We start from the raw sequence: 22,421 nt of genomic DNA on the forward strand, positions 1-22,421 counted from the left end.
TGGATGTTTGATTCTTTATTAGCATGAGTGACTATGTGTGTGAGTAACTCTATGAATGGGTGGCGGTGTGTAACAGGATGTATAGGTGAAAGAGTACATGTATGAGTGACTATATAGGACTGGTGGTGAATGAGTGGATGTGTATGTAGATCTTGGAATTACTGAATAGGTTGTTGTAACTGGTATTGGTATGTCCATTTTTTTGAAAATGTTAGTTTCTATTTTTGATTGTGTGTATCAAAGGTTATATTAGGGTGAGAGGAGGTCTGCCACTCTATCACAAGGATGATGTCATCAGTGATGTCATTTGAGATGTCATCAGTGATGTCATGAGTGATCCAATCCCCCATGGTCCCGCCGGCTCCCCGCGTCCTTTGGGAGCCGGCATTGCTTTTCCACATGGGGAGCTGCTAAGATGCAGCTCCCTGTGTGGAAAAGCAATTTGGTTTGAATTTTGAAAGAGAGAGCAGGGTTTCCTGCTCTCTCTTTCAAAATTCAAACCAAGTTTGCTATGACAGGGCGGGAGCCACGAGGCTCCCGCCCTGCCATAGCAAACTACAGTGTCCCGGGGGTGGGTACCCCGGGACACTGCAGGAGACGGTCCTGGGGGGTTGGCGGTCCCCAGGGCCATGACAAGGCTCCAGGAGGGAGGCCGCTCGGCCCCCCTCCCACAATCTACAAAGCCCCGGGGGGTGGTGGTTCCCGGGGCTGGGGGGTCCGTCACGGACCCCCTATTTAAATATTTAGAGCCCCGGGGAGGTGGCGGTCCCCAGGGCATGTAGAGGGGCTTGAGCCCCCCAACACAGGTTATTTTTTATTTAAGAAAAAACCCTGGGGTGGTGGTCCCTGGGGCTTGGGGGGGCCTTAGAGGCCCCCCAACATTAAAGTAAGAAGCCCCGGGGGTGGTGGTCCCCGGGGCTGTGGGGGGCAGTGTGCCCCCGCAATCAAAATTAAGTAGAGCCCCGGGAGGTGGCAGTCCCCAGGGCAGGGGGGCGCCCCTGGGCCCCCATTACATAAAGCATATTGCCCCCGGGACTTGCTCCCCCTGGGGGCTAATTTGCAACGAAGCGCAGGAGCTTGTGCTTTGTTTTTCTTTAACGGCAGGATCCTTGCACCCAGCGCGGATTTTGCCGATTTGAAAAAAAATAATAAATTTGGGGGGCCCTGGGGGTCCTTGTGGGACCCCCTAAGTAGGCCTAGGGCGTTAGGGGGTTTCTACCCTGCCCCCTTTTTGCGTTTTGTGAATTTTTTTCTGTGCTTTCTTGTGCCTCGGCTCTACCGAGGCACAAGATGGCTGCCAACACTTCCTAATTTGGAGTGTTGACAGCCAATTAGCCTACAGCTCGTGATCGGGAGGGTGCGCGGATCAGCCACGCCCATAGATATACATGTGATTTTACTTTTGATTTTCTCAGGAACTACTGAACGGATTTACACCATTTAACCAAAAGGCACGACTCTGAACCAAGGGCTACCTTTTTGGCAAATTTGGTGTAATTCCGTTCAGCAGTTCGGGCTGTAGCTGCGACTAAATGTTCCTATGGAAAATTGCATGGGGAAAACATGTTTTGGGACTCCCCCTTTTTCTCGGCCCCCGCTTGACGAATCACCCCAAGACTTTCAGGATAGGAGCGGACCGGAGCTTGCCAAAAGTTTTGAAAATTTCGCAAAGATTCGTCAACCGGCTCCAAAGTTACTGGGAATAGAATGTTGCGGATTTCCTATGGAAAATAGGTCCTAACTATAACTACCTACTGGTAGTTTCATCAGAATTATTTCCAAATTTAGGTTCATCCTTGATCCATAGTAGCATATGTATATGAGGTGCACCTCTTGCTTGATACTCCTTTCTCCAAAAGAAATCGGTAACCTCTCCAAGAGCTGTATTCTTTTTATTACAGATAAAAGACATTAGAGGTTGAAACATACCATTACAATATCTGCACACATATACAGGATCCAATGAACACAGTTCACCACGAGTCTTTATTTCAACATTTTTTTATATTGGAATTCGCTTCTCTTAGAGAGTCAAGCAAATCTTCCCATGCATACTCTGCACAGCTAAGTGAGACAAACCATGTTCTTGTACCTACGTTCCGTAACATACACTTGAGTTCTTCATGACGACAATACCAATACTCATTTGTTCCACGTTGACATGCCATCAAATTGATTAAGTGACCTTCTAAATTTTCATCTCCTTCTTGAAGTTTCTCCACAAATTCTTTCGCAGAAAGAACTTATTGATGAACTTTAGTTTTAATTATGTGGGTCACTGCATACGACAAAGAAGACAGATCACTTTCAAACAAAAAGGTGAAATATGTATAAAATGCACTGTCAAAATCTAGGATCTTCAGAATATAATCTGAAATTTCAAGTGGTCAAATAGAGAAAGTGGACAAGTCAAGGACTGAAGATATTTATGAACATTACACAATATGTCCTTTGCATTCAAAAGAAGTAATAGGAAGCAGCATTGAATTATTGGAAATGAAAAAAGCACAGGGAACTCCAATAAGTGTATGGGAGAAAACCTTGGAAGGTCATTATTTTTCACAGCTGTTTCCTACAGGAGAAGATGGACCGTATAATGATCCACCTGTACCAATTGCAGCTTCAGAATATCGATCAACAAGATTAATCTTCTAAACTTATTACCTGTTCACCCACATTTACAGTTTTGCAATAAATATTGTTCTCTATAAGATATAAGGTAGCCTTTTCAACTTTATTACCACCCACAAAATCTTTCCATATTTTTCGACTTTTTGTTACTACAACATTTACTAGAATGACTACTGCCTAATTTTCCTCTTTCACTCCAGCAATAGTTTCAATATTTTTCTGAAAATCCAAAGGTAAGTACACCACTCTTCCTTCAAACCTCTTTGCAAGTCTGTTGGTGACAGTTTACATGTTTTAGGCTCCATCCGAATTATAGTTCGAAAAGAATGAACACATTGAATTAGAACAGACTCATATGTATTCAATTCTGCCAGTTCCTCCGGAATAGCTACTAATTCTAAGTTATTATGTACTGCTCTAAAAGGCATTTTGTTCTCTTCTAATTTGTTATAACAATATTTACATAAACGTTGATCACTATATAACTCAAATTGAACTTCCACCAACAAGTAAATTGTAAATTGTACCCACTTACCATTGTTCTCCTTTTCACTTTTCAAATACAAATCAACATTCCTACTTTGGCTTTTATAATCAGTACGTCGACAACAAACACAAACATAGTCTTGTATTTCACACCACACTACATTAAACTTTCCAGTTTCTTCTTCAAACTTATCAGTGCAAATCACTTTCCCATCTCCTCCAACATCTGTAATTGTCAGCCTTTCACGTTCTATGAACTGCTCCTCTGGACCAAAATATCGGATTTCAATATCATCACACTTTTTTTGAACAACTAATAAAGAAGCATATAAAAGACTTGTACTCAGTTCACCTAAAAATAATGCAGAACTTTTTACATAGTACACTTTCCTCACAAACTTCCGCATCTCTGAATAACATACTGCTAACATCCTCAACTGATAAGAAACACTTTTACAAACTTTTCTTCAAAGACAAGCCAGAGAATGCCCATACTTCACAGTATATTTTCTTATGTGACATAGATCTAGTCTTTGTAACAACTTAACTTTCTGTTTAATACTTTCTCTTCAAAATCACAATGAATAACTTCTGTTTTAAAGCACTATTCACTATACTTTCAAAACGCTGTTTCTCTTTCAATTAAAAAACATTCCTTTTATATTGGAGCATTCTTTCATTAAATTCTGAATCACTCTAGACCAAAAAAGTCTCTGACGATTTTCAGGAAACTCCTTTTGTCTCTGAGTAACAGATGCTATTTTTTTATCATCTTTCCTTTTCCTGGTATTTGAAATTGAACTCTGCTTCAGCTTACTTGAAAAATTCCTATTTGTCCTCTTGTGTGATCCTTGTACTTATAGTAGAACAAAGTTTTTCTGTACTACTCCCATTTTTTCCAAATAAAAACTTTTGCCTTTTGCACAAATATATGTTTTTCTTCTCTTTTCTGTTTTTTTTACTTCTTCTTGGCATTTCCAAATTTTAATCCAAATGAAATAATTTTCTGAAAAAAAAATAGATTCAATTATTTTTCACATTTGTTCACTATGTTAAAATTATAACATACAATTACAAAACTTCCACTAACGACTTCCACACCCAGTGCTGCAACGTGATTGAACAATACAGAGCAGCACTAACATGCCAAGTAGTGCCATAGAACATACAGCAAGTATTTATTTAATTATTTACAAATACCTTTACAATTTATATGTAACTGCACTACCTCATACTTTTCACCTCTCCGCCGTACCCCACCACCCCACACCACTCTCTCTGCAACCCACCACAGACAACTTTATAGATAGTATTATTTTTTTTTATCTATGTACTTAAGATGATATTATTAACCAAAAAGCACACACTAAAATAACTATTATTAGCCTACAATTTTATCTACAACTTTCCAAACATAACACTGCCCCCCCGGTTTTAAGTGCGGGGGGTGTCTGTGGGTGTCTGAGCAACAGCACTTTATTTTAGGTGGCCTCGAAACAGGTCTTTATGGGGGTCTACTTTCGGGCCTTGCAAACCTCATGCCTTTTTTTTTCTTTATTGCACTGCAGTGAGACTGTGAGAGCATGCACATTACTCACTACTTAGAAGTGCAGACATCATGCCAGGTGACTCGCATTGTAGGAGAAGGGAAATCCTTTAAAAAGACACTTTTTCTCTCAGAATTTCCCTTTTCTTTTTGAAATGCAGGAGCAACATCATCGTGGGGTAATTAGCAAACACACCACCAGGTGCGCATCGCCCATTGCCCCGGACTCTCTCAAACAGCTTCCCGGGCACACACACACAGCCGCACCCGAGTACTTAACAGGTTTTCAAAAGATCATTTTTTGGTAAAGAAGACTGTTCTTTTTCAACCCATTTTAGAGCCCCTACATCCCCACTCTGCCTATTACTTAAAAAATTAGGCTCCCTCGAAATTTCGCTCTGGTTGCGCCTCTTCAAACGACCACAAGCAATCAACCCCAGCACGAACCTGCTCTGACCTTACACATTCTCTTGTTTTAGGGCTACAAAAACACAAGCTTTGCCTGCCTCACTTAGTTCTCACACCCCCTCTTTAATATGAACATAAAAGCTTTCCACTTACTTTTATATTCCTATACTGTACTTCACATGGAAATATAGAAATCAAGGTTCTCACCACCCCAAATTACCTCTCTGCTATACTTTCTCAAATGTAAGAAATACATGTATTCAGTATCTGTCAGTCATGGCCACTTTTAAACAGTGTACCTATATACAACTCGACAAAACGTGATGTTTCTAAATTAACGTCTTACAGTTAAAAGGTCCTTTACATTTCTTTCGCTATATGTACCTTTCTTTAAAACACCACCAGAGAAGGATGGTGAAGTTTGCACCACAAAGAGCAACTCAAAGCTTTGTTATTCTTTATAAAATAATCTGCCTGTCAATGCTTTTCGCAAACCTTTTCGACCCCTTAACAGGCTGGATGGATGAGTATAATACGTCCTATTTAGGATCGGGGGCAGAAGATGCCCGAAAATAAGAACGTATAGTTGAATAAAAGGCGAGTGGATGCATGGCCAGATGCATCAATGCATATATGCATAGATGAATGTATCAATGTGTGAATGGAAGGATAAATGAATACAGGGACCAGTACTTACGATAGACTGGTGGACTGATAGATGCTTAGGATTGGTTATGGGACAGATGTATCTATGGATATATAGGCGTATGGCTGCATGAATGACACAGTGCTTACAATAGGCGAGTGCACTCATAGATGCTTAAGATAAGTGCAGGAACAGATGTATGTATGTATATAAGTAGGAATGTATGCATCAATTAAAAGATAGTTGGATGGCGCAGTGCTTAGGATAGAGGAATGCTGGGCTTTAATTGGGCCGGGTCTGAGGACCAGCACTTATTTTCAAGGAGCCTCCAAAAGGGTCTCTATCAGGCTCTATTTTCAGCCCTCGCAAACATAGTCAATTTTATTTTCGGCCCTCCCAAACATAGTCAATTTTTTGTATTTTATTGCACTGCAGTGAGAGCATGCACATCAATGCACGCATGCTTATTTTGCTCACTACTGAGGACTGGAGACATCACGCTATGTTTGCCACGTTGTAGAAGGAAGGGAAATCCTTTAAAGAATGTTTTTTCCAAAACGTAGGATAATTGGAGAGGATTTTCTAAAGCACACAATGATACTTATCTTGATTTAGACCACGGCCCAACTTGCATAGCCCACACCCCTTTAAGAGCTTTGCCCCCCCCCCCTTTTAGATCACCCCCACTTTCTGAAACGCTCATAAGCAAAGCGTATTAAAACATGCAAATTTGCGAGTAAAGCATATACCATGCCATAGGGCATTTTATAAGTGCTCCCAGTGGTACTACATATTCTGTGTTTTAATCAGAAACATACCCACCTCCCCCACACCCACAACTACCCACGCCCTTCCTTAACCATACAAAATCAAAAAGAAACCTGCACCATTCCTAGTAGCGCCACTATACCCATACACAGGCTTATATTTAACAGGTGTGTGCCGGAACACTTATCAACAAAAAGTATTCAAACATGCAAATTTGCTTGAAAAACATCAACAATACCATAGCACGGTTAATAAATGGGCCCAGTGAAACTACATTACCTTTACTAACAACACGTGCCCACATTACAAATGTCCGTCTTATAATCAGCAACATACGCACATCCCCCACCCCACCCATATCATGCTTAACCTTACGAAATCAAACAACGAGCCCCTGCACTCCCGTTACCACCACTATAGCCATAGATAGACTTAATGTCAACAGGTGTCTGCTCATCAGCAAAAGCTATTAAAACTTACAATTTTGCAACTCAAACATACACCATACCATAAGACGGTTTATAAATAGTCACAGTACCACTACACCACCTCAACACCCGCCCTTGCTTAACTTTACGCAATAAAAGAAAGAGCCCAAGCAAATGTAGAAGCGCCACTATAGCCATACACAGCCTTAACTTCAACAGATGTCTCCTGGGAATCTCATGAGCAAACCGTATTAAAACATGCAAATTTGACGGTAAAACATATACCATGCCATAGGGCGCTTTATAAGTGCTCCCAGTGGTACTACATCACCTTTTGTAGCTCCACATCTCCATGTTAAAATATTCTGTATTTCAAACAGCAACATATCTACCTCCCCACACCCACCCCCGTCCTTGGTTAACAGTACGAAATCAAACAGAAACTCCCCATTCCTAGTAGCGCCACTATACCCATACACAGGCTAAATTTTAACATTTGTCTACCGGAATACTTATCAGCAAAAACTATTCAAACATGCAAATTGGCGGGTAAAACATAAACCATCCCATAGCACTGTTTATAAATGGGCCCAGTGAAACTAAATTACCTTTAGTAACTACACATGCCCACGTTACAAATATCCGTCTTATAATCAGCAACATACGCACCTCCCCCACCCCCAACCATCCCTTGCTTAGCCTTACAAAATCAAACAACGAGCCCCAGCACTCCCGTTACTGCCACTATAGCCATACATAGACTTAATGTCAACAGGTGTCTGTCGGAACGCTCATCAGCAAAAGCTATTAAAACCTGCAATTTTGCAACTCACACATACACCATACCATAAGACGGTTTATAAATAGTCACAGTACCACTACACCACCTCAACACCCGCCCTTGCTTAACTTTACGCAATAAAAGAAAGAGCCCCACAAACATAGAAGAGCCACTATAGCCATACAGAGGCTTAATTTCAACAGATGTCTCCCGAAAAGCTCATCAGCAAAACGTATTAAAACATGCAAATTTGCAGGTAAAACATATACCATGCCATATGGCACTTTATAAGTGCTCCCAGTGGTACTACATCACCTATAGTACCTCCACATCTCCACGTTACTATATTCTGTGTTTCAAACAGCAACATAACTACCTCCCCCACACCCACCCCCGCCTGTGCTTAACAGTACAAAATCAAACAGAAACCCCCCATTCCTAGTAGCACTACTATACCCCTATGCGACGTTAATTTTAACAAGTGTCTGCCGAAACACTTATCAGCAAAAAGTATTCAAACATGCAAATTGGCGGGTAAAACATAAACAATCCCATAGTTTATAAATGGGCCTAGTCGAACTACACCACCTTTACTAGCTAGACATCTATATGTTATTAAAGTTGCTTAAACACTCTGTAGAGTGTATAGCAGGGCATGGGGAGAGTAAACAAAGTTCTAATTCCCAAACTTTTGATATACAGCCCCTTTACTGTATCTATATTAAAGATATTAAATGGAATGAATAAATTGACGAGTGTCTCAAAAGGGATAGTGAAGCTCACCATCAGTAAAACACGAACCACTTCAACACCTACATATATCCGCCACAGCCTGACAAATAGTATCACTTATAATCACATGTAGTTCTCTAATGTCAACAAAGTCATACAGAAAATGTACCGCACATTTACATTTTTTTTATCTCTCACACATTTATAAAAAATCTCTTCTAAAGAAGCACTCCCCAACTACTTCTATTCCATAAGAACAGACAATAATTAATATGTTTACTACCATATATTTTAGTATATCTACCTTTTTATTATTCACTAGTCAGAAACTACAAAAACTATTAACTATACCCAAATGCAAACCAGAAACCATATTCTTATTATATCTCAACTTAGGATCAAATGATTCAAACTATGCGTACATATAAAAGGAACGTATCACTTTTCCTATCTCCATCTCCTCTCCATGTAATCTCCAAACACTGTACACGGCCCCACTGTACAACAACCTACCCTGACTTACATTCAAACCTACCTCTCAGTGTCAAAAATAAGACCACAACCTGCCCACATAACATTTCTGCATTTCGTTTTATTGCTTTTAACTTAATAACACATACGTCTCCTACCACCACCCCCAGCCCACTATTTCCACAAAAAGTATCAGTTGCAAACGTGCAACATTTTCTTTATCTCCCCAAATACATTACAAACTCAAATTAACGCTGTACCTCATTTTCAAAACAATACAGTCCTATAAAGATGACAAACTATACTTCTTCTCTGTGAAAAATTCCTAAACATATATAAAATACTTATATAACAACAGCTCAAATGTTATGCATATTTCATAACCGATATCAAACACCACACTTTACTAACACTATATTACTTTGAAATAAAAAATACTTTCAAAATTAAAAACATCACCTCAAATACTTAATCAATACTATAAAACACACCTTGTTCATTTCTAACTCACCTTTGTTGTTGTTATCCAGATTTCAAATGACACACGCATACAATTCTCTCTTTCTCACATAGTACATGTAAAGCTCCGACTTCATCAAGAATGAAACCAGGAATGGCACAATTTCTCTGTCGCTTCACATATAAATACATGTAAAGAAAAAATCAGAATACTTCATTCCTTCAACGACATTCCAAAACTTACCTCCATTGGTTAATTTTGAATTTTCCTTCCGAAAAGCTACCTATTATTCCGTGCCACATACAGGTCACAAGTTCAACCTATTTTATCACCACACTTTCTGGAACCTTCTACGACACCTGAAGGTTAAAAGTTCATCATTTTTTTTTAACCTAACGATATACTTTTGCCACATTTTATCGAACATTTAACGGCACGTTCACGTTAAAAGTTCACAATAGGGGTCAGTAATTCATCAGCTTTATTCCCAACTCCAGCAGCACATCACCTTACGCCCCCAGCGCCACCAGACCCATAGGAATCAGTGCTTTCCACTTTCCAAATACCAAATTCATTTCATACACACAAATTTACCTTCGCACTCCCTATATAACACCCCCTAAGCACCATACACAAGTTACAATGTTCGAAACAAAAGTTCCTCCAAGTAGCTATAACTACATGCTGACACTACTTGCACAGATGTGGCATAGCCGCCAAAGCACATGACTTCACAGCATATGACACACAGTTTGGGCTCACGCTTTCATCCCGAGCCCGGCAGCAGCTCAGCTTAGCAACATGAGACTCTACACACTGCTTCACATATTTTCCGTACCCCAGAACTTTCAGACCAGTACGAGTCAGTAGTTCGTCCTAGTAGTTATAAACACATGCTGACACTACTTGCACAGCTGTACTGCAGCGGCCATGGCACATGACTTCACAGCATAAGACACACAATTTAGACTCACGCTCTAATTCCCGAGTCCCGCACCCCCTCACCTTAGCAGCATCACACTCTAGGCAATACCTCACTTAATTTTCGTAGCCTATCACTTTCACACTGGTATGTATGATTAGTTCACTTTGCACCCCCTCTATAGCACACCCTAAACACCCCAGAGAGGTTACATTGCTCCTACCCTCCTATTTTCCACTTTTTGAGCCCTTTTTTCCCCTTACTCGCTTCAATGGAATCACAAAATGGCAGCCAACACTTCCTCCTTCCATGAGACTCTAGACAATACCTCACATATTTTCCGTACCCAGGACTTTCACACCACTATGGGTCAGTAGTTCATCCTAGTAGGTATAAACACATGCTGACACTACTTCCACAACTGTACTGCAGCGGCCAGGGCACATGACTTCACAGCATAAGACACACAGTGTGGGCTCACGCTTTAATCCTCGAGTCGCGCACAAGCTCACCTTAGAAACATCACACACTAGCCAATACCTCACTTAATTTTCATAGCCTAGAACTTTCACACCGGTAGGTATGATTAGTTCACTTCACACCCCCTCTATAGCACACCCTAAACACCCCACAAAAGTTACAGTGCTCCTACCCTCCTCTTTCCCACATTTTTCGCCCTTTTTCCCCCTTACTCGCTTCAACGGAATCACAAAATGGCGGCCAACTCTTCCTAGTTGCAAACGCTTGCAGCGCTCACAGCCAATCAGCAGCAAGTTCGTGCTCGTAACGCCTCAGCCAATTAGATGCCAGAATTCCCAAATATCGATATCTGTAAATTTCAATATTTCTCAAAAACTACTGAACGGATTTACACCAAATTAACAAAAGCGTGCTTTCTAGACCAAGACCCTTCTCCCCGCCAAATTTGGGTAATTCCGTTCACCCGTTCTACCTGTAGCCTTTTCTAAAGTTTTCTATGGAAATTAACATTGAAAAAACACATTTTGGGACCCCCCCTTTTTTCTCGGCCCCCCTTGACGAATCACGCCCAAACTTTTAACATAGGAGCTGATCTCAACAAAGAATTAGTTTTGAAAATTTTACGAAGATTCATCAATCGGCGCCAAAGTTATTGCGACTAGAATGTTGCCATTTTCCTATAGTACCTAGGTCCTAACTATAACTACCTACTGGCGACCGCCAGTGGGTAATATATATATATATATATATATATTTGTTATATTAGTATATTTTAAAACATTTGAAAATGTAAATATAGATTATAATTAATATTTTTTTTAATCTGTGCATTTGTTTAAATAAGTTTGTATTTATATATAAGTATTACTTAAACTTATTTAATTTACATTATAATAATGTTATATGTTAAAACATTAAATATTTATTGTTTTTACTATATATAAAAACAATATTATTGTATATATTGTTTCAGTAGTAGTGCAAAACAATATTTATTTTCGATATTTTTGTACTTACCATTATATGTATAGAAAAATTATATCTTTGTGATAAATTTTTGACACGATATTTCTGTATCACGATATTTTTTGTTTTGATATTGTGTCAGTGCTGCACCAAAAGGGCTTCTCAAGATCCTAGCCTCGAGGGGAAACAGAATTATACATAGTGCTGTTACTGGCAATCTTCACACTGTGCTTGTGATCAGATCTTTTCATTGATGTCCAGATAAAGTGCAAGTTGCCGGCTGCAAAGAGCCAGCATTTATCTATGCCAATCTAAGTGCTGGTTTTCTTTAAAAGTTGAAACTCAGCTCCTGCCAAGTATTTCCTTGTAGGATATCTAAGCGGTTTTTAGAAGGGACTAGGAGGGGACTGGGGTCAATAGTCAATTTGGAGCTCTAGAGTGGGGCATGCTGGATGCTCAAGGTTTGTTCTCTAAATTGCTATTAGACTGCTCAACACAACACCTGGGGCAAGGAGCTCAGGTGCTATTGCTGAGTGAATGTCTTAGGCCTGGCAGGATGTGAATATATATTTTTCTGTCTTATACCCATACACCTGTCCTGTCTACTATGGGTAGCAAAAGTATGCCACATCAAGAAAGACCTAAGTGACCTAAAAAATGGCAGCATTCACACTGTTCTTCACAGTACACTATTTACCATGCATAAGGTCTCCCAGTCGCACAATACATTTATAATGCATGAGATACATGGGACAGTCAGTATCATGCATCCCCACCAGGAGAAGAAGCAAAAAAGTAAATATTGCTAATACTGTGCATAAGAAGCCGCAGTGGATGGATACAATGCTATTGTAGGTATGAAGCCACCTCTCTTGAATAGCCAAAATGACTGAAAGCTAACTGCTCAGCATTCAGGCTCTCAGGCAAAATGAAGCAGAGCTGCCAGGTGAAGAACCCACCACAGACGCAGACCCAGAGACAACAATAGAAAGTATTCCAGAGGACTGACTCATGGAGACAGGAAAAAAAGGCAGTTTTTTGATTGGCCTGAGACTTATGGGAGCCCAAGGTGAGGAGCAAAGGGCATATAATATATAAAGAAGATGAACAGAAAAGCGAGACTATGCTAATTATTTTTTAATAGAAAAATCTTTATTTACATACGGAGCTTGAATGCAATATATTGCCTGTCTTGTGGACTCTCACTTTACATGGGTAGAACTGTGACGAGGAAGCCCTTGATTTGGAATAAAAAAAACAGATCTCGCTTACTTTATATGTGAATGGATAGGCGCTAGAAGTAGCGGATTCTGGGGGTCCTGCAGCACCACCAAAATCACAATGGTGGAGTTCTGAAGCTGAATGAGCAATAAAGATGCCTTTAAACCTTGTTTTTAACTTGTCACAATTGTTGTGGTTTCAAAAACAGAGGTCAAATGTCAGAATACATTTTCTGACAAATTTCTGCTTATTCTTTTAACATGCGTACTAGTGTTTACATTTCTTTCTCTGATTGAAAGTGAGAGGATTTTGTAACGTGAACATTGTGGCAATCTTGGTGGCATAAAAGGAAAGGGTATTTTTTTTCTCACACAGAACAAAATGTAACTACCTATAAATGAACTATATAGATATTTCAAATATGTCAGCACTCAGGAAAGCACAAATTAAGGGCCTCATTATGGTGATGGTCGGACTTACGTCGACCTCCATCCATTCGCAAATGGGACTGCCTGTCTACAAACCGGTGGTCCTGCCAGCCCAATTAGGATGTGACCGCCACCACGGTGGTCGCAGTGTCTATTTTTGTATTGCCGCAGGTGCTGGTGGCTGGATATGGACATCCTACATATCCCTGCAGTGCCTGCCACATGGTGCAGGTATATGTAGGAGAGTGCCATAGGTGCCCCCCAAGACTTAAAGCTGAGGCCCATGGGTGTAGGGGGCCCGCTACGGGCCTCCAATGACCCTTTCTGCTAGCCTTTTCATGGCTGGTTCACCACCATGAATGGGCTGGCAGAAAGTAACATTGTAATACCAACGGCGGGGCTTGGCAGGCACCGCCACCAATGTAGGTATTACTGCTCCTCCGATGGGTAGATCAGTGGTGGTCGGTCTCTCCGCAATCATTATGAGGCAGGTGGGAATCCTCATTCCGATGACGAGCTGTTGGTGGTGGTCCCACTGTCAAGGTAATCAAGCCCGAAGTGCCTTTTTGGGCAACACTGAAGCGTGATGGAAGGTAATATTTTAATAAGATCAAAGCAAATCAACATACTTTACTTGGTGATATGCAAGTGACAAATAGTCACTGAAACTAGATTTCCACACATTATTATTTGTGCTCTATATAGTTTTGTCAGTTATATTATGTTAGTGCAAAGTTAGTGGCCATTCCAATGGGAAATGCTCTGTCTGTAAATGACAATGAGCTACCCGGGGTGGCTCCTCTGTAATGGCATCAGTCAGCGAAAAATAAAATGATAATAAAACAATATTAACATTTTTTCACTGACTGAGCCAGGAAGTCTTGAGCGGGGTGAGGCCAGGCCAGGCCAGGCCATTGCAAGGAGGAGTGGCAGGTGCACTGTAAAGTGCACATGTCTGAAAACCAGGCTCCTTAGACCAATCCTGGTGCTGTTCTCATGTTATTGAGAGCAGTGCCAGGATTGGCTGTACAGGTGTTCCAGGGACTGCAGGGACACCATCACGGTGGCCGCTACTGGAGCTGCCATACCATGCTTTAGTAATATATTTGTGACAGAGTGCTAAAATCATTCACCACAAGCTACATACCACACCCTTACTGACCTATTGCTGAATGGGAGAGGCTGATTTGCTTCATGTTTCACAGTCCCTATGTGTTCAGTGATGTAATATTCATGGCAGCACCCCTGCTCTAAAATTTGTCCCGGCACCACTGCCTCAATGGAGCTCAGAAGTTTAAATTAGTAGGTTGGCTCTCATTACGAGTAGCCTCTTAATTCCAATTGTGCGCAGTTACAGGCCCCACCAGAATTATGAGAGCTATTGTTTTTCACACAGAGATTTCGGCTGTTAGCGCTTAGCAACATTTCTGTGTGAAAATCAAGGGGAAAATAGGGGATTGCTAAAGGAATCTGAGCTAGCATTACAGATTCCCCCAGTAATTCCTCAATTCTAAGGGATTTTTGCAACCCTCAGAGATACCAGTATCCCCAGAATTGGTAGCGTAGAAGGTGGGGAAAATCCAAGTCATTTTATGAGCCACTTGTTATGAGTGCCTAAGTGTCTTCATTAAGGATGCATTATATGTTCAATAACTTGCTGATTTGCTCATGTGTGCATGCGCATGTGTGGGTGTGTGGATGGGTCTAAAAGGAATTTTCACCAAAGGTGGTCTGCTCCTGCCTCAGAATCTAAACTGTGGCAATTTAGGCATCTCTATTGATCAATTAGTGCTTATAAAATATGCCAGGAGAAGATATACTAAATACTAATGCAATTCACTGAATCACTAGGTTATTCAATAACGTCACTAATGAGGAAAAATCTTGCATTTTGTCTGGAAGAGTGGTATTTACTATTTGTCTAAAGCCTTGTGCTTCTACCTTCTCTCATAGGTCAGTTGATCATCTGTTCTTGATGTGGTCATTTCAGAAATTGTAACCTCATGCAAGAAATGGAAGATCAGTTTTCACTGTCACTGAAAGGAGTTGAACATGTGATATAAAATGTACACAAGTGTATTCAAGTTGACTTATAAAGTTTGCCTTTCCTTATTCTGCAGGAGTTCAGGCTTCGCAAACAATGGCGAACACTGACTTGGTGCACATGGAACGATATAAGACCAAAATCCTCAATGTTGGACGAAGGCTATGTGTGGATCCAGCCTTGATTGCTGGCATCATTTCTCGTGAAACTCGTGCAGGGACTGGGCTCGTCAATGGATGGGGTGACAATGGAAATGCCTGGGGCTTAATGCAGGTACTGATGCGATCACTGGACTCTCAAATGGTATCTCTTCAGAGCTGCCATGTTTTCAGAGTGGAATTGCCTGAGCAAGAGCTTTTGATGTGAAGTAATCAAAAGAATACGGAAGCTACCAGGCTCTCACATAGAGCATCTAAAATGATGATACCTTGTTTTATAAATTTAAGTAAATTGCAGTTGCAACATGAACAAAATCAAACCAAACCATGATCTGTTTTATATTTAAAGGAAGTGTGTATACAACTGTATTCTGCAAAATAACAAGTTCAACATTAGAATAGTCATAAATTAACCATGATATATCATATGGACCACATATAAAAGATTTGTAGATTTCTTGGCAAAGCATTTTTGCTCAAAAAGAGCAACTCTCATCCAAGTCATTATCAAAGCAGGATATATTATGGAAAAAAGATTGCCCTTACCTTAATAGTAACTATCATTGATTGCATAATGAAAATTTCCTCAAGTCTAGTGCTGGACTAGCTGGATTAGAGTGGGCTCCAGATGGATTCTGGTTCTGGCAGCTGTTCTTGAGCTAGAACCCGATTCCAGGCCGCCCCTAGAAATTATCCCGCCTGTGTCCCAGTAGTGTGCCGACATTGGGACATGCAGCAGTTTCCGCACATATAAAGTGTTTTGATGCAAGGAGCAGTGGCGGGTTCTACTCCATCTTGATATGCTGCATATGCTTCACTTCACAGACAATCTAATTCCTTTGGCCCATGTCATGTTCCGGCTGGATACGGTTTGTAGTCAAATCAGGAGCAGCCTCAAAATCAAATGTGGTTGCCCTACCCAACAGCCATCGAGAGAAACAGAGAACCCTACTGCTCTGTAATCTCACAGCTTGGTAGCAAGTAAATAGACTTTTTTTCCTTTCTCAGACTCTGGATCTATGCATGATCTATAGACGCAAGTATGCTCTGTAGAAATACATGGTATGCATACAATCTATTAACCATTCTATAGAGATGTCATAAAAATTAAGGCCTGCAAAAAATGCATAACTTAATTACTGTGGTGTAATTTACAGACTTTTATTATACTTCGGCCACAACTATCCAAAATGGTTTGATAAACCTTGATCTCTTAATCGAATACCAGGCCTATAACTCTGCTAGTTTGACAATTCTAAGTTGTTATTGAGAACCAGTGCTGGGATGGGAATGTCCAGTGCATGCTATACATTTGTGCCCACTGCTGTGAGGACCCAGCTGCAAGTTTCTGATATTCTGTGTGTTGGATTTTTGGCCCCGCCTCACAATATTCTAGTGTCTGAGTGAAGGCCTAGGTCTGTCCCTTGATATGAGTTTGATCCTGGACCTGCGGCAGTGCACCAAGCATTTTCTGAATAATGACGGAGGACTACTGTCCCTTTAACGATTCAAGTGTAAAGCATGGTGGTGGCATGATCCTAGTGTGACCAGACCTTTTTATCTGGGTCACAGGAGGGGTGGCATACTGGCCCACCTGTGTAAAGTTCCGCTTCCACAGGTGTACCAGATCCCTGCACTGATATCCAGAGTGCCTGTGTCCATGTGTTTGCTGAAGAGGTGACAAGGACACCACTGACAATCCTATTTAATTGTGTTGTGAATTTAGAGTTATGCTGCTAAGCGGTCTCCTGGTCTTTAGGACTAGCTACAAATACAAATGTTAAAGGTAGTGTAGATAATTCTCTCTATGTATGTATGTATATGGTATATCTTTAGCTCAAACCTAGCCAAAAGGCAGTGGAGTTATACATGGCCAAAGACAAACATAAAGTCAACGAGTAATAGGAGAGGAAACTGGGTTGAGGATGGTTAATTTATTGCGATGTAGTGTTCGATAAAGAGGTGGGACAACAACTCTTTCTCTGTGATTTCCACAATTCACACTAGTTAGAGAAAAAAAATTGGCTTAACTTGTTTAAATGAATGTTGGCTTGACGACTCTGTCTATTGATATGAGACAACTGATTGTTAAAGGCAGGGCTCTCAAATTATCTTACATCAAAACATATTGGGGTATCTCCGACTCCTGAGTCAACATTAAATAACCAGCATAAGGTATTTCCTATGTGAGTCTAAATGCAATTTTAGTTCTGATAGATCTGCATAACCTGTGTATATGCATTGAAAGATGCAGACTTAGTGATTAAGTCATAGATGCCTCAACCTATTTTTAATTAGTACAAGATTATAATTTTGTATAATAATCTTTTCCGACTGAGCTTTGTTGTTTTTCTCTGACAATGCAGAGGGGTTCCCTTTGACATTCTTACATCTCTCCTACAACGAAATATGTTAGTGTTGAACCAGGGCATCACCATTTGTACACACTAGAGGTAGCTCTCAGATTATAATGATAGGCAATGTTTTCCCTCAAGGTACCTGGTCCGTGTAGGGCACAGTTATAATGAGAAGTCCTTGATGCATGTGATGTGCCCCTAGACCTCTGGTTCACTGTTCCATCCAGGAGTTTCTTTTTACACTGAGTTTGAGTGTCTAACAGGCCTTTAATGTGTAGTAATTATATCTGTTCACAATATATACACACTATAGTTAGCTAGCCAGCATTGTAGTTTTTTCCCGGTGCCTTTTTCTTATAAGTGTAGGAATTTGGCTGGCATCATTGTGATTTTTCTTTTGTGCTGTTAAGGATTTTTCTTGTGTTATGGATGGAATCCTAGATTTTCCATTTTCTTTTTTATATATGAGGTGCCTTGTAGTACTACAGCGTTTTGAAAGACTTTTCAGGCAGTTGCTTCTTACTCTAGAGGGGCATCTAGTAAGGACTTGAAGTACTGTGGCTCTGTGAAAGACTTTTCAAGCCATTGCGTTTGACATGAGAGGGACTTCGAGTAAAACTCTAGTACTGCAGCTTAGTAAAAGATATGTCAAGCAGTTGCATTTTACTGAGAATGAACTTTGAGGTAGGTGCATCTGACTCTTGAGGAGCAGCTACTAATGCGTTCCAGAACTGAAGCCTCGTGACAGACTTTCAAGTAGTTGCACATGAAACAAGAGGGCTATCTAGCAACAGCTTCAGGTAGCGCAGCTCGGAGAAGGCCTTTTCAAGCAGTTGTATCTGAGTCAAGCTTGACATCAAGTAACACCTTTTGGTTCTGCAGTTTTGAGGAAGACGTTACCAGCAGTTGCATCTGACTCAACAGGGACAACCTGTAGTTCTGCAGCTTTGTAAAAAACGTTTCAGTTGCATCTCAAACAAAAGGGCATCTATTGGACCTTCTCGGTACTTCATCTTGGAGAAAGGCCAGACCTATTGGCTTTGCCATTGCTTGTTTTATTTTACTTGCAGCAGTCCGTCCAGGTGCATATTTTTCCATGCTTGCTCTCTCTGTTTTTCTGTCTCTCCCCTGTGCTCTTTTTACTCTCCAATGCTCTCTCTCTCTCACTCCCCAGAGAATTCAGAACTCAGCAGCAAGACGTCTTATAACTGTAAAGATAGGAGCTAACAGATCTCCTGTTCGGAGGCATCTCCACTGATTACTGGTCCCAAGAAGATCCTTGTTAAAACTATTGTGCATCACTCAAGCTATTGTGCAGGGTGATAAAGGGTAATGGTCCTGAATTCCTTCAGAAAAAAAATCTATATTTCCAACCGGGGAAGGTATATTCGAGGCTAACTTAGTATCTAATAATTCCAGCATACAAGAAACAAATGTCAGCTACACTACTTTCTCCCTACAGGCTGCCAAATTCTTGAATTCAATCCTGGCAAATCTAAGAGCAGCAGAAAAACACCTGAAATTCAAAAAGCTTGTCAAGAGCAATTTTTTCACTATAGGATCATCAGAGAACATTTGTATGATTTATCTGCAAAAACGCGAAATAACACAAATACCAGCAACTCTGTTTACCAACACATCACCCGAACAATTTCCTAAGTATCCAAGAAGAGCACATCTTTTCTTGCCTTACATTCAACCAGGAACTCACATTCCAGGTTGAAGGTCCGGCATTCTAAATCCTTTGATGGCACTACTCACTCATTACTTTGTGCCAAAATTATTGAACTACCTCCCAGCAAAGACAAAAGGCATAGAAAATCACCTGGAGCTCACAACAAAGACTAGAACATGCCATTCCCAACATGTCTACCAGGGAACATAAGTAAGACTTACCACATAGAGGAGAGCTTAAGCAAATAGCTGCAGCTCTGTTGACCTACAGTGCCCCTACACTACTTTTGCAGTCCCAACTCTATAGCAACACAAATACCTTACCCATATAGTGCTATCTGTTATGTTCTTCAAATTTGAAGGACATTGAAGAACTCATTTGAAGAACGTAACAGATATCACTATACAAGGAAAAATGGTCCATCCCTGCGTACCATTGATATTGACTTCCCTCTAAAATTCCCTTTTCTCCTTTGACTTCTCCCAACACATCTTCTGCCATTTTGGCTTGATCTACATTTATCGCTTGCTTTTATCTTATTAATCATCAGCTCCTAAATACCAAGTCTTTTACCAATGTGGCCTTTCTTGCACTAAACATAGCAATCACATAATTCCCTTCAAATCCACCTTCACATTTCTCAACTCATTGGCACTAAAGCACACATTTTTCTACTAGCAATGTCTGTTAACTCCCTAATGCAATTAACCCATTCACATAAATCTTAAATTCCTTTCTTCTTAAATTTTTTCAATTGTAAATTTAGCCAATCCTAACTTTTTCCAATCCAAATTTAACTAATCTCAGTTACTCAAAACTGTAGATTTAATGCAGGAAAGAACACACGTGAAGAACACAAGACTTAAACCTATCAACTCCAACCACAAGAATGATAGGCTATTTCATGAGGTGAATTAATCTGAAGAGCACAAGTTGAAAACTAAGTTTACAAATAAACTTTGTATTAACTACTAACCCTGTGTTCCTGGACCAGCATGTTACGCACTAAAAACTGCATCAATGCCTTTTCTGGGGTAGTAAGTGCTATATAAATGCAATTATGCAATATGACTATTTTTCCTTTCAGTGAGTCAAATAATGCCTTTTGCTCTCATATTTGTACAGTGGCCCTTCTGAGTTATGTAGACAATGTCAATAAAATATTGTGGCAAAATGTTTATAATATGTATTCCCATGATTTCACCATTTTTAATTTTGTACACAAAATCCTAACATGTAGGATTTTTCCATATTCCTTTTTCATAGAGAACTGATTACAGCTTGTGTTTAAGCATTGCAGTTCTTAAGTCCCACACCTTTGGCAAGCTACCCACATTTATCATTAAAACGTGATTCTAGTCACAACATTTGAATTGATATGAATACAGAGAAGGAATGAACAAACGTGTTATATTTAGCAGACTTAAGTTTTTGATTCTGCCTCTTATTTTCTACTGAGCACCTTGCTGATGTTGAGCCAAACTTTGGATTTCACAGAGTATTGAGATACAAAACATGGAACCAGACAGTATATAGTGCCCCCAGATCTGGCAGAGATTGATAGGGAAGATCTTTGTACATAAACAGCACACTTAATATTTTCTGCTGCATACTTTATATTCTTGTTCAGAAGCATTCATGTTTGTGTCTGATATCCTAGGTTGATAAGAGATGGCACAATGTTGTTGGAGCCTGGGACAGTGAGGAACATCTTATTCAAGGGACAGATATTCTGATTTATATGATCGGTGAAATCAAGAGGAAGTTCCCTGGTTGGACTGTAGATCAACAACTCAAAGGTATGTGTAATGTTCAAACCACTAGTGGACATTTCATTACATGTGGGCATTTTACAGCTCTCTTGCACAGTACAGGGTGGAAGGCACCTTTTGAAGGTGATGCTGCACCTGTACTGCTGCTCTTTAAATTCGCTATAAAATGTGTCAATGAGCTAACACTACTCGTGACATCTACTACGATTTATAAATCACATATTCTTATCTGGTCAAGGCCAACTCAGCCAGGGCTGGACTGGTAACCCAAAGCAGCCCTGGCAATTTTGAAGGATCAGACCCTGGGAGGATGAAGGGGGAGGGGGACAGTGGAGGTTCAAGTTTGAAGCACTGCTGCTTTTGTTACTGGGGGCCAATATTGCAGCACTGCTGTAAAACAGACCCCAGTAACAAAAAACTGCGCCCTACTGCTGCAAACCGGCATCCGCCCTTCCAGCCTCCCAGGAAAACACCTGATTCCCGTTGCGGCCAGTCCGGCTCCAAACTCAGCCTTCCATCCTTTTGAGGCTGGTAAATTGATTATCAGTGAATTTGATAGTGTTAATGCTTTTTGATACACCTAGAAACATCAGAAATGGACAACAAAACACTGTATGGAAAAACATTATTCATATGTTAGTGCCCATAGGTGCTTGATGAGAAGCCACAGCCTTCAAATTACTTACCATCGCAGTAGCAATGAGGGTGGATACTAACAGCAGACTGTGATGGTAAAGATAGAGGACCCTTCCAAGTGTAGCTAATTAAGGAGAACGATTCTGTATGAGTGAGCACTTGAAATACTAAAGAGCATGTAATAGGGTTCTTGAAGTCATAAGGAGCATATAATGGTGCGAGCTCTGGGTTCCCAGCACTTACCAGTCAGTGGCACCCTACCAATTTCATCCTCATACTTGGTGTAACATGATATTTGTGCGACTATTTGTTTCTTAGATCAAATGATAAATTGAATCTAAAATTAAACCACTTGACTGAAATCCAGGGTACATGGGATTTTGTTAAATCAAATCAGATGGAAGT

The 22,421-nt window shown here is 40.4% G+C and overlaps 1 protein-coding gene across 2 annotated transcripts in view; it reads left to right on the forward strand.

The window, feature by feature from the left end:
* Window positions 1–22,421, forward strand: part of LOC146805507 (lysozyme g-like) — a 131,208-nt gene that overhangs the window by 84,960 nt on the left and 23,827 nt on the right. For both annotated transcript variants that reach the window (XM_085622779.1, XM_085622780.1), the window contains exons 4-5: window positions 15,495–15,691; window positions 21,269–21,407. In XM_085622779.1, the coding sequence (XP_085478905.1) occupies window positions 15,495–15,691; window positions 21,269–21,407 (336 nt within the window). The remainder of the gene's footprint in view (window positions 1–15,494; window positions 15,692–21,268; window positions 21,408–22,421) is intronic.

Source organism: Triturus cristatus, chromosome 8, assembly GCF_964204655.1.
Source record: "Triturus cristatus chromosome 8, aTriCri1.1, whole genome shotgun sequence".
In the NCBI taxonomy this organism is placed as follows: Eukaryota; Metazoa; Chordata; class Amphibia; order Caudata; family Salamandridae; genus Triturus; species Triturus cristatus.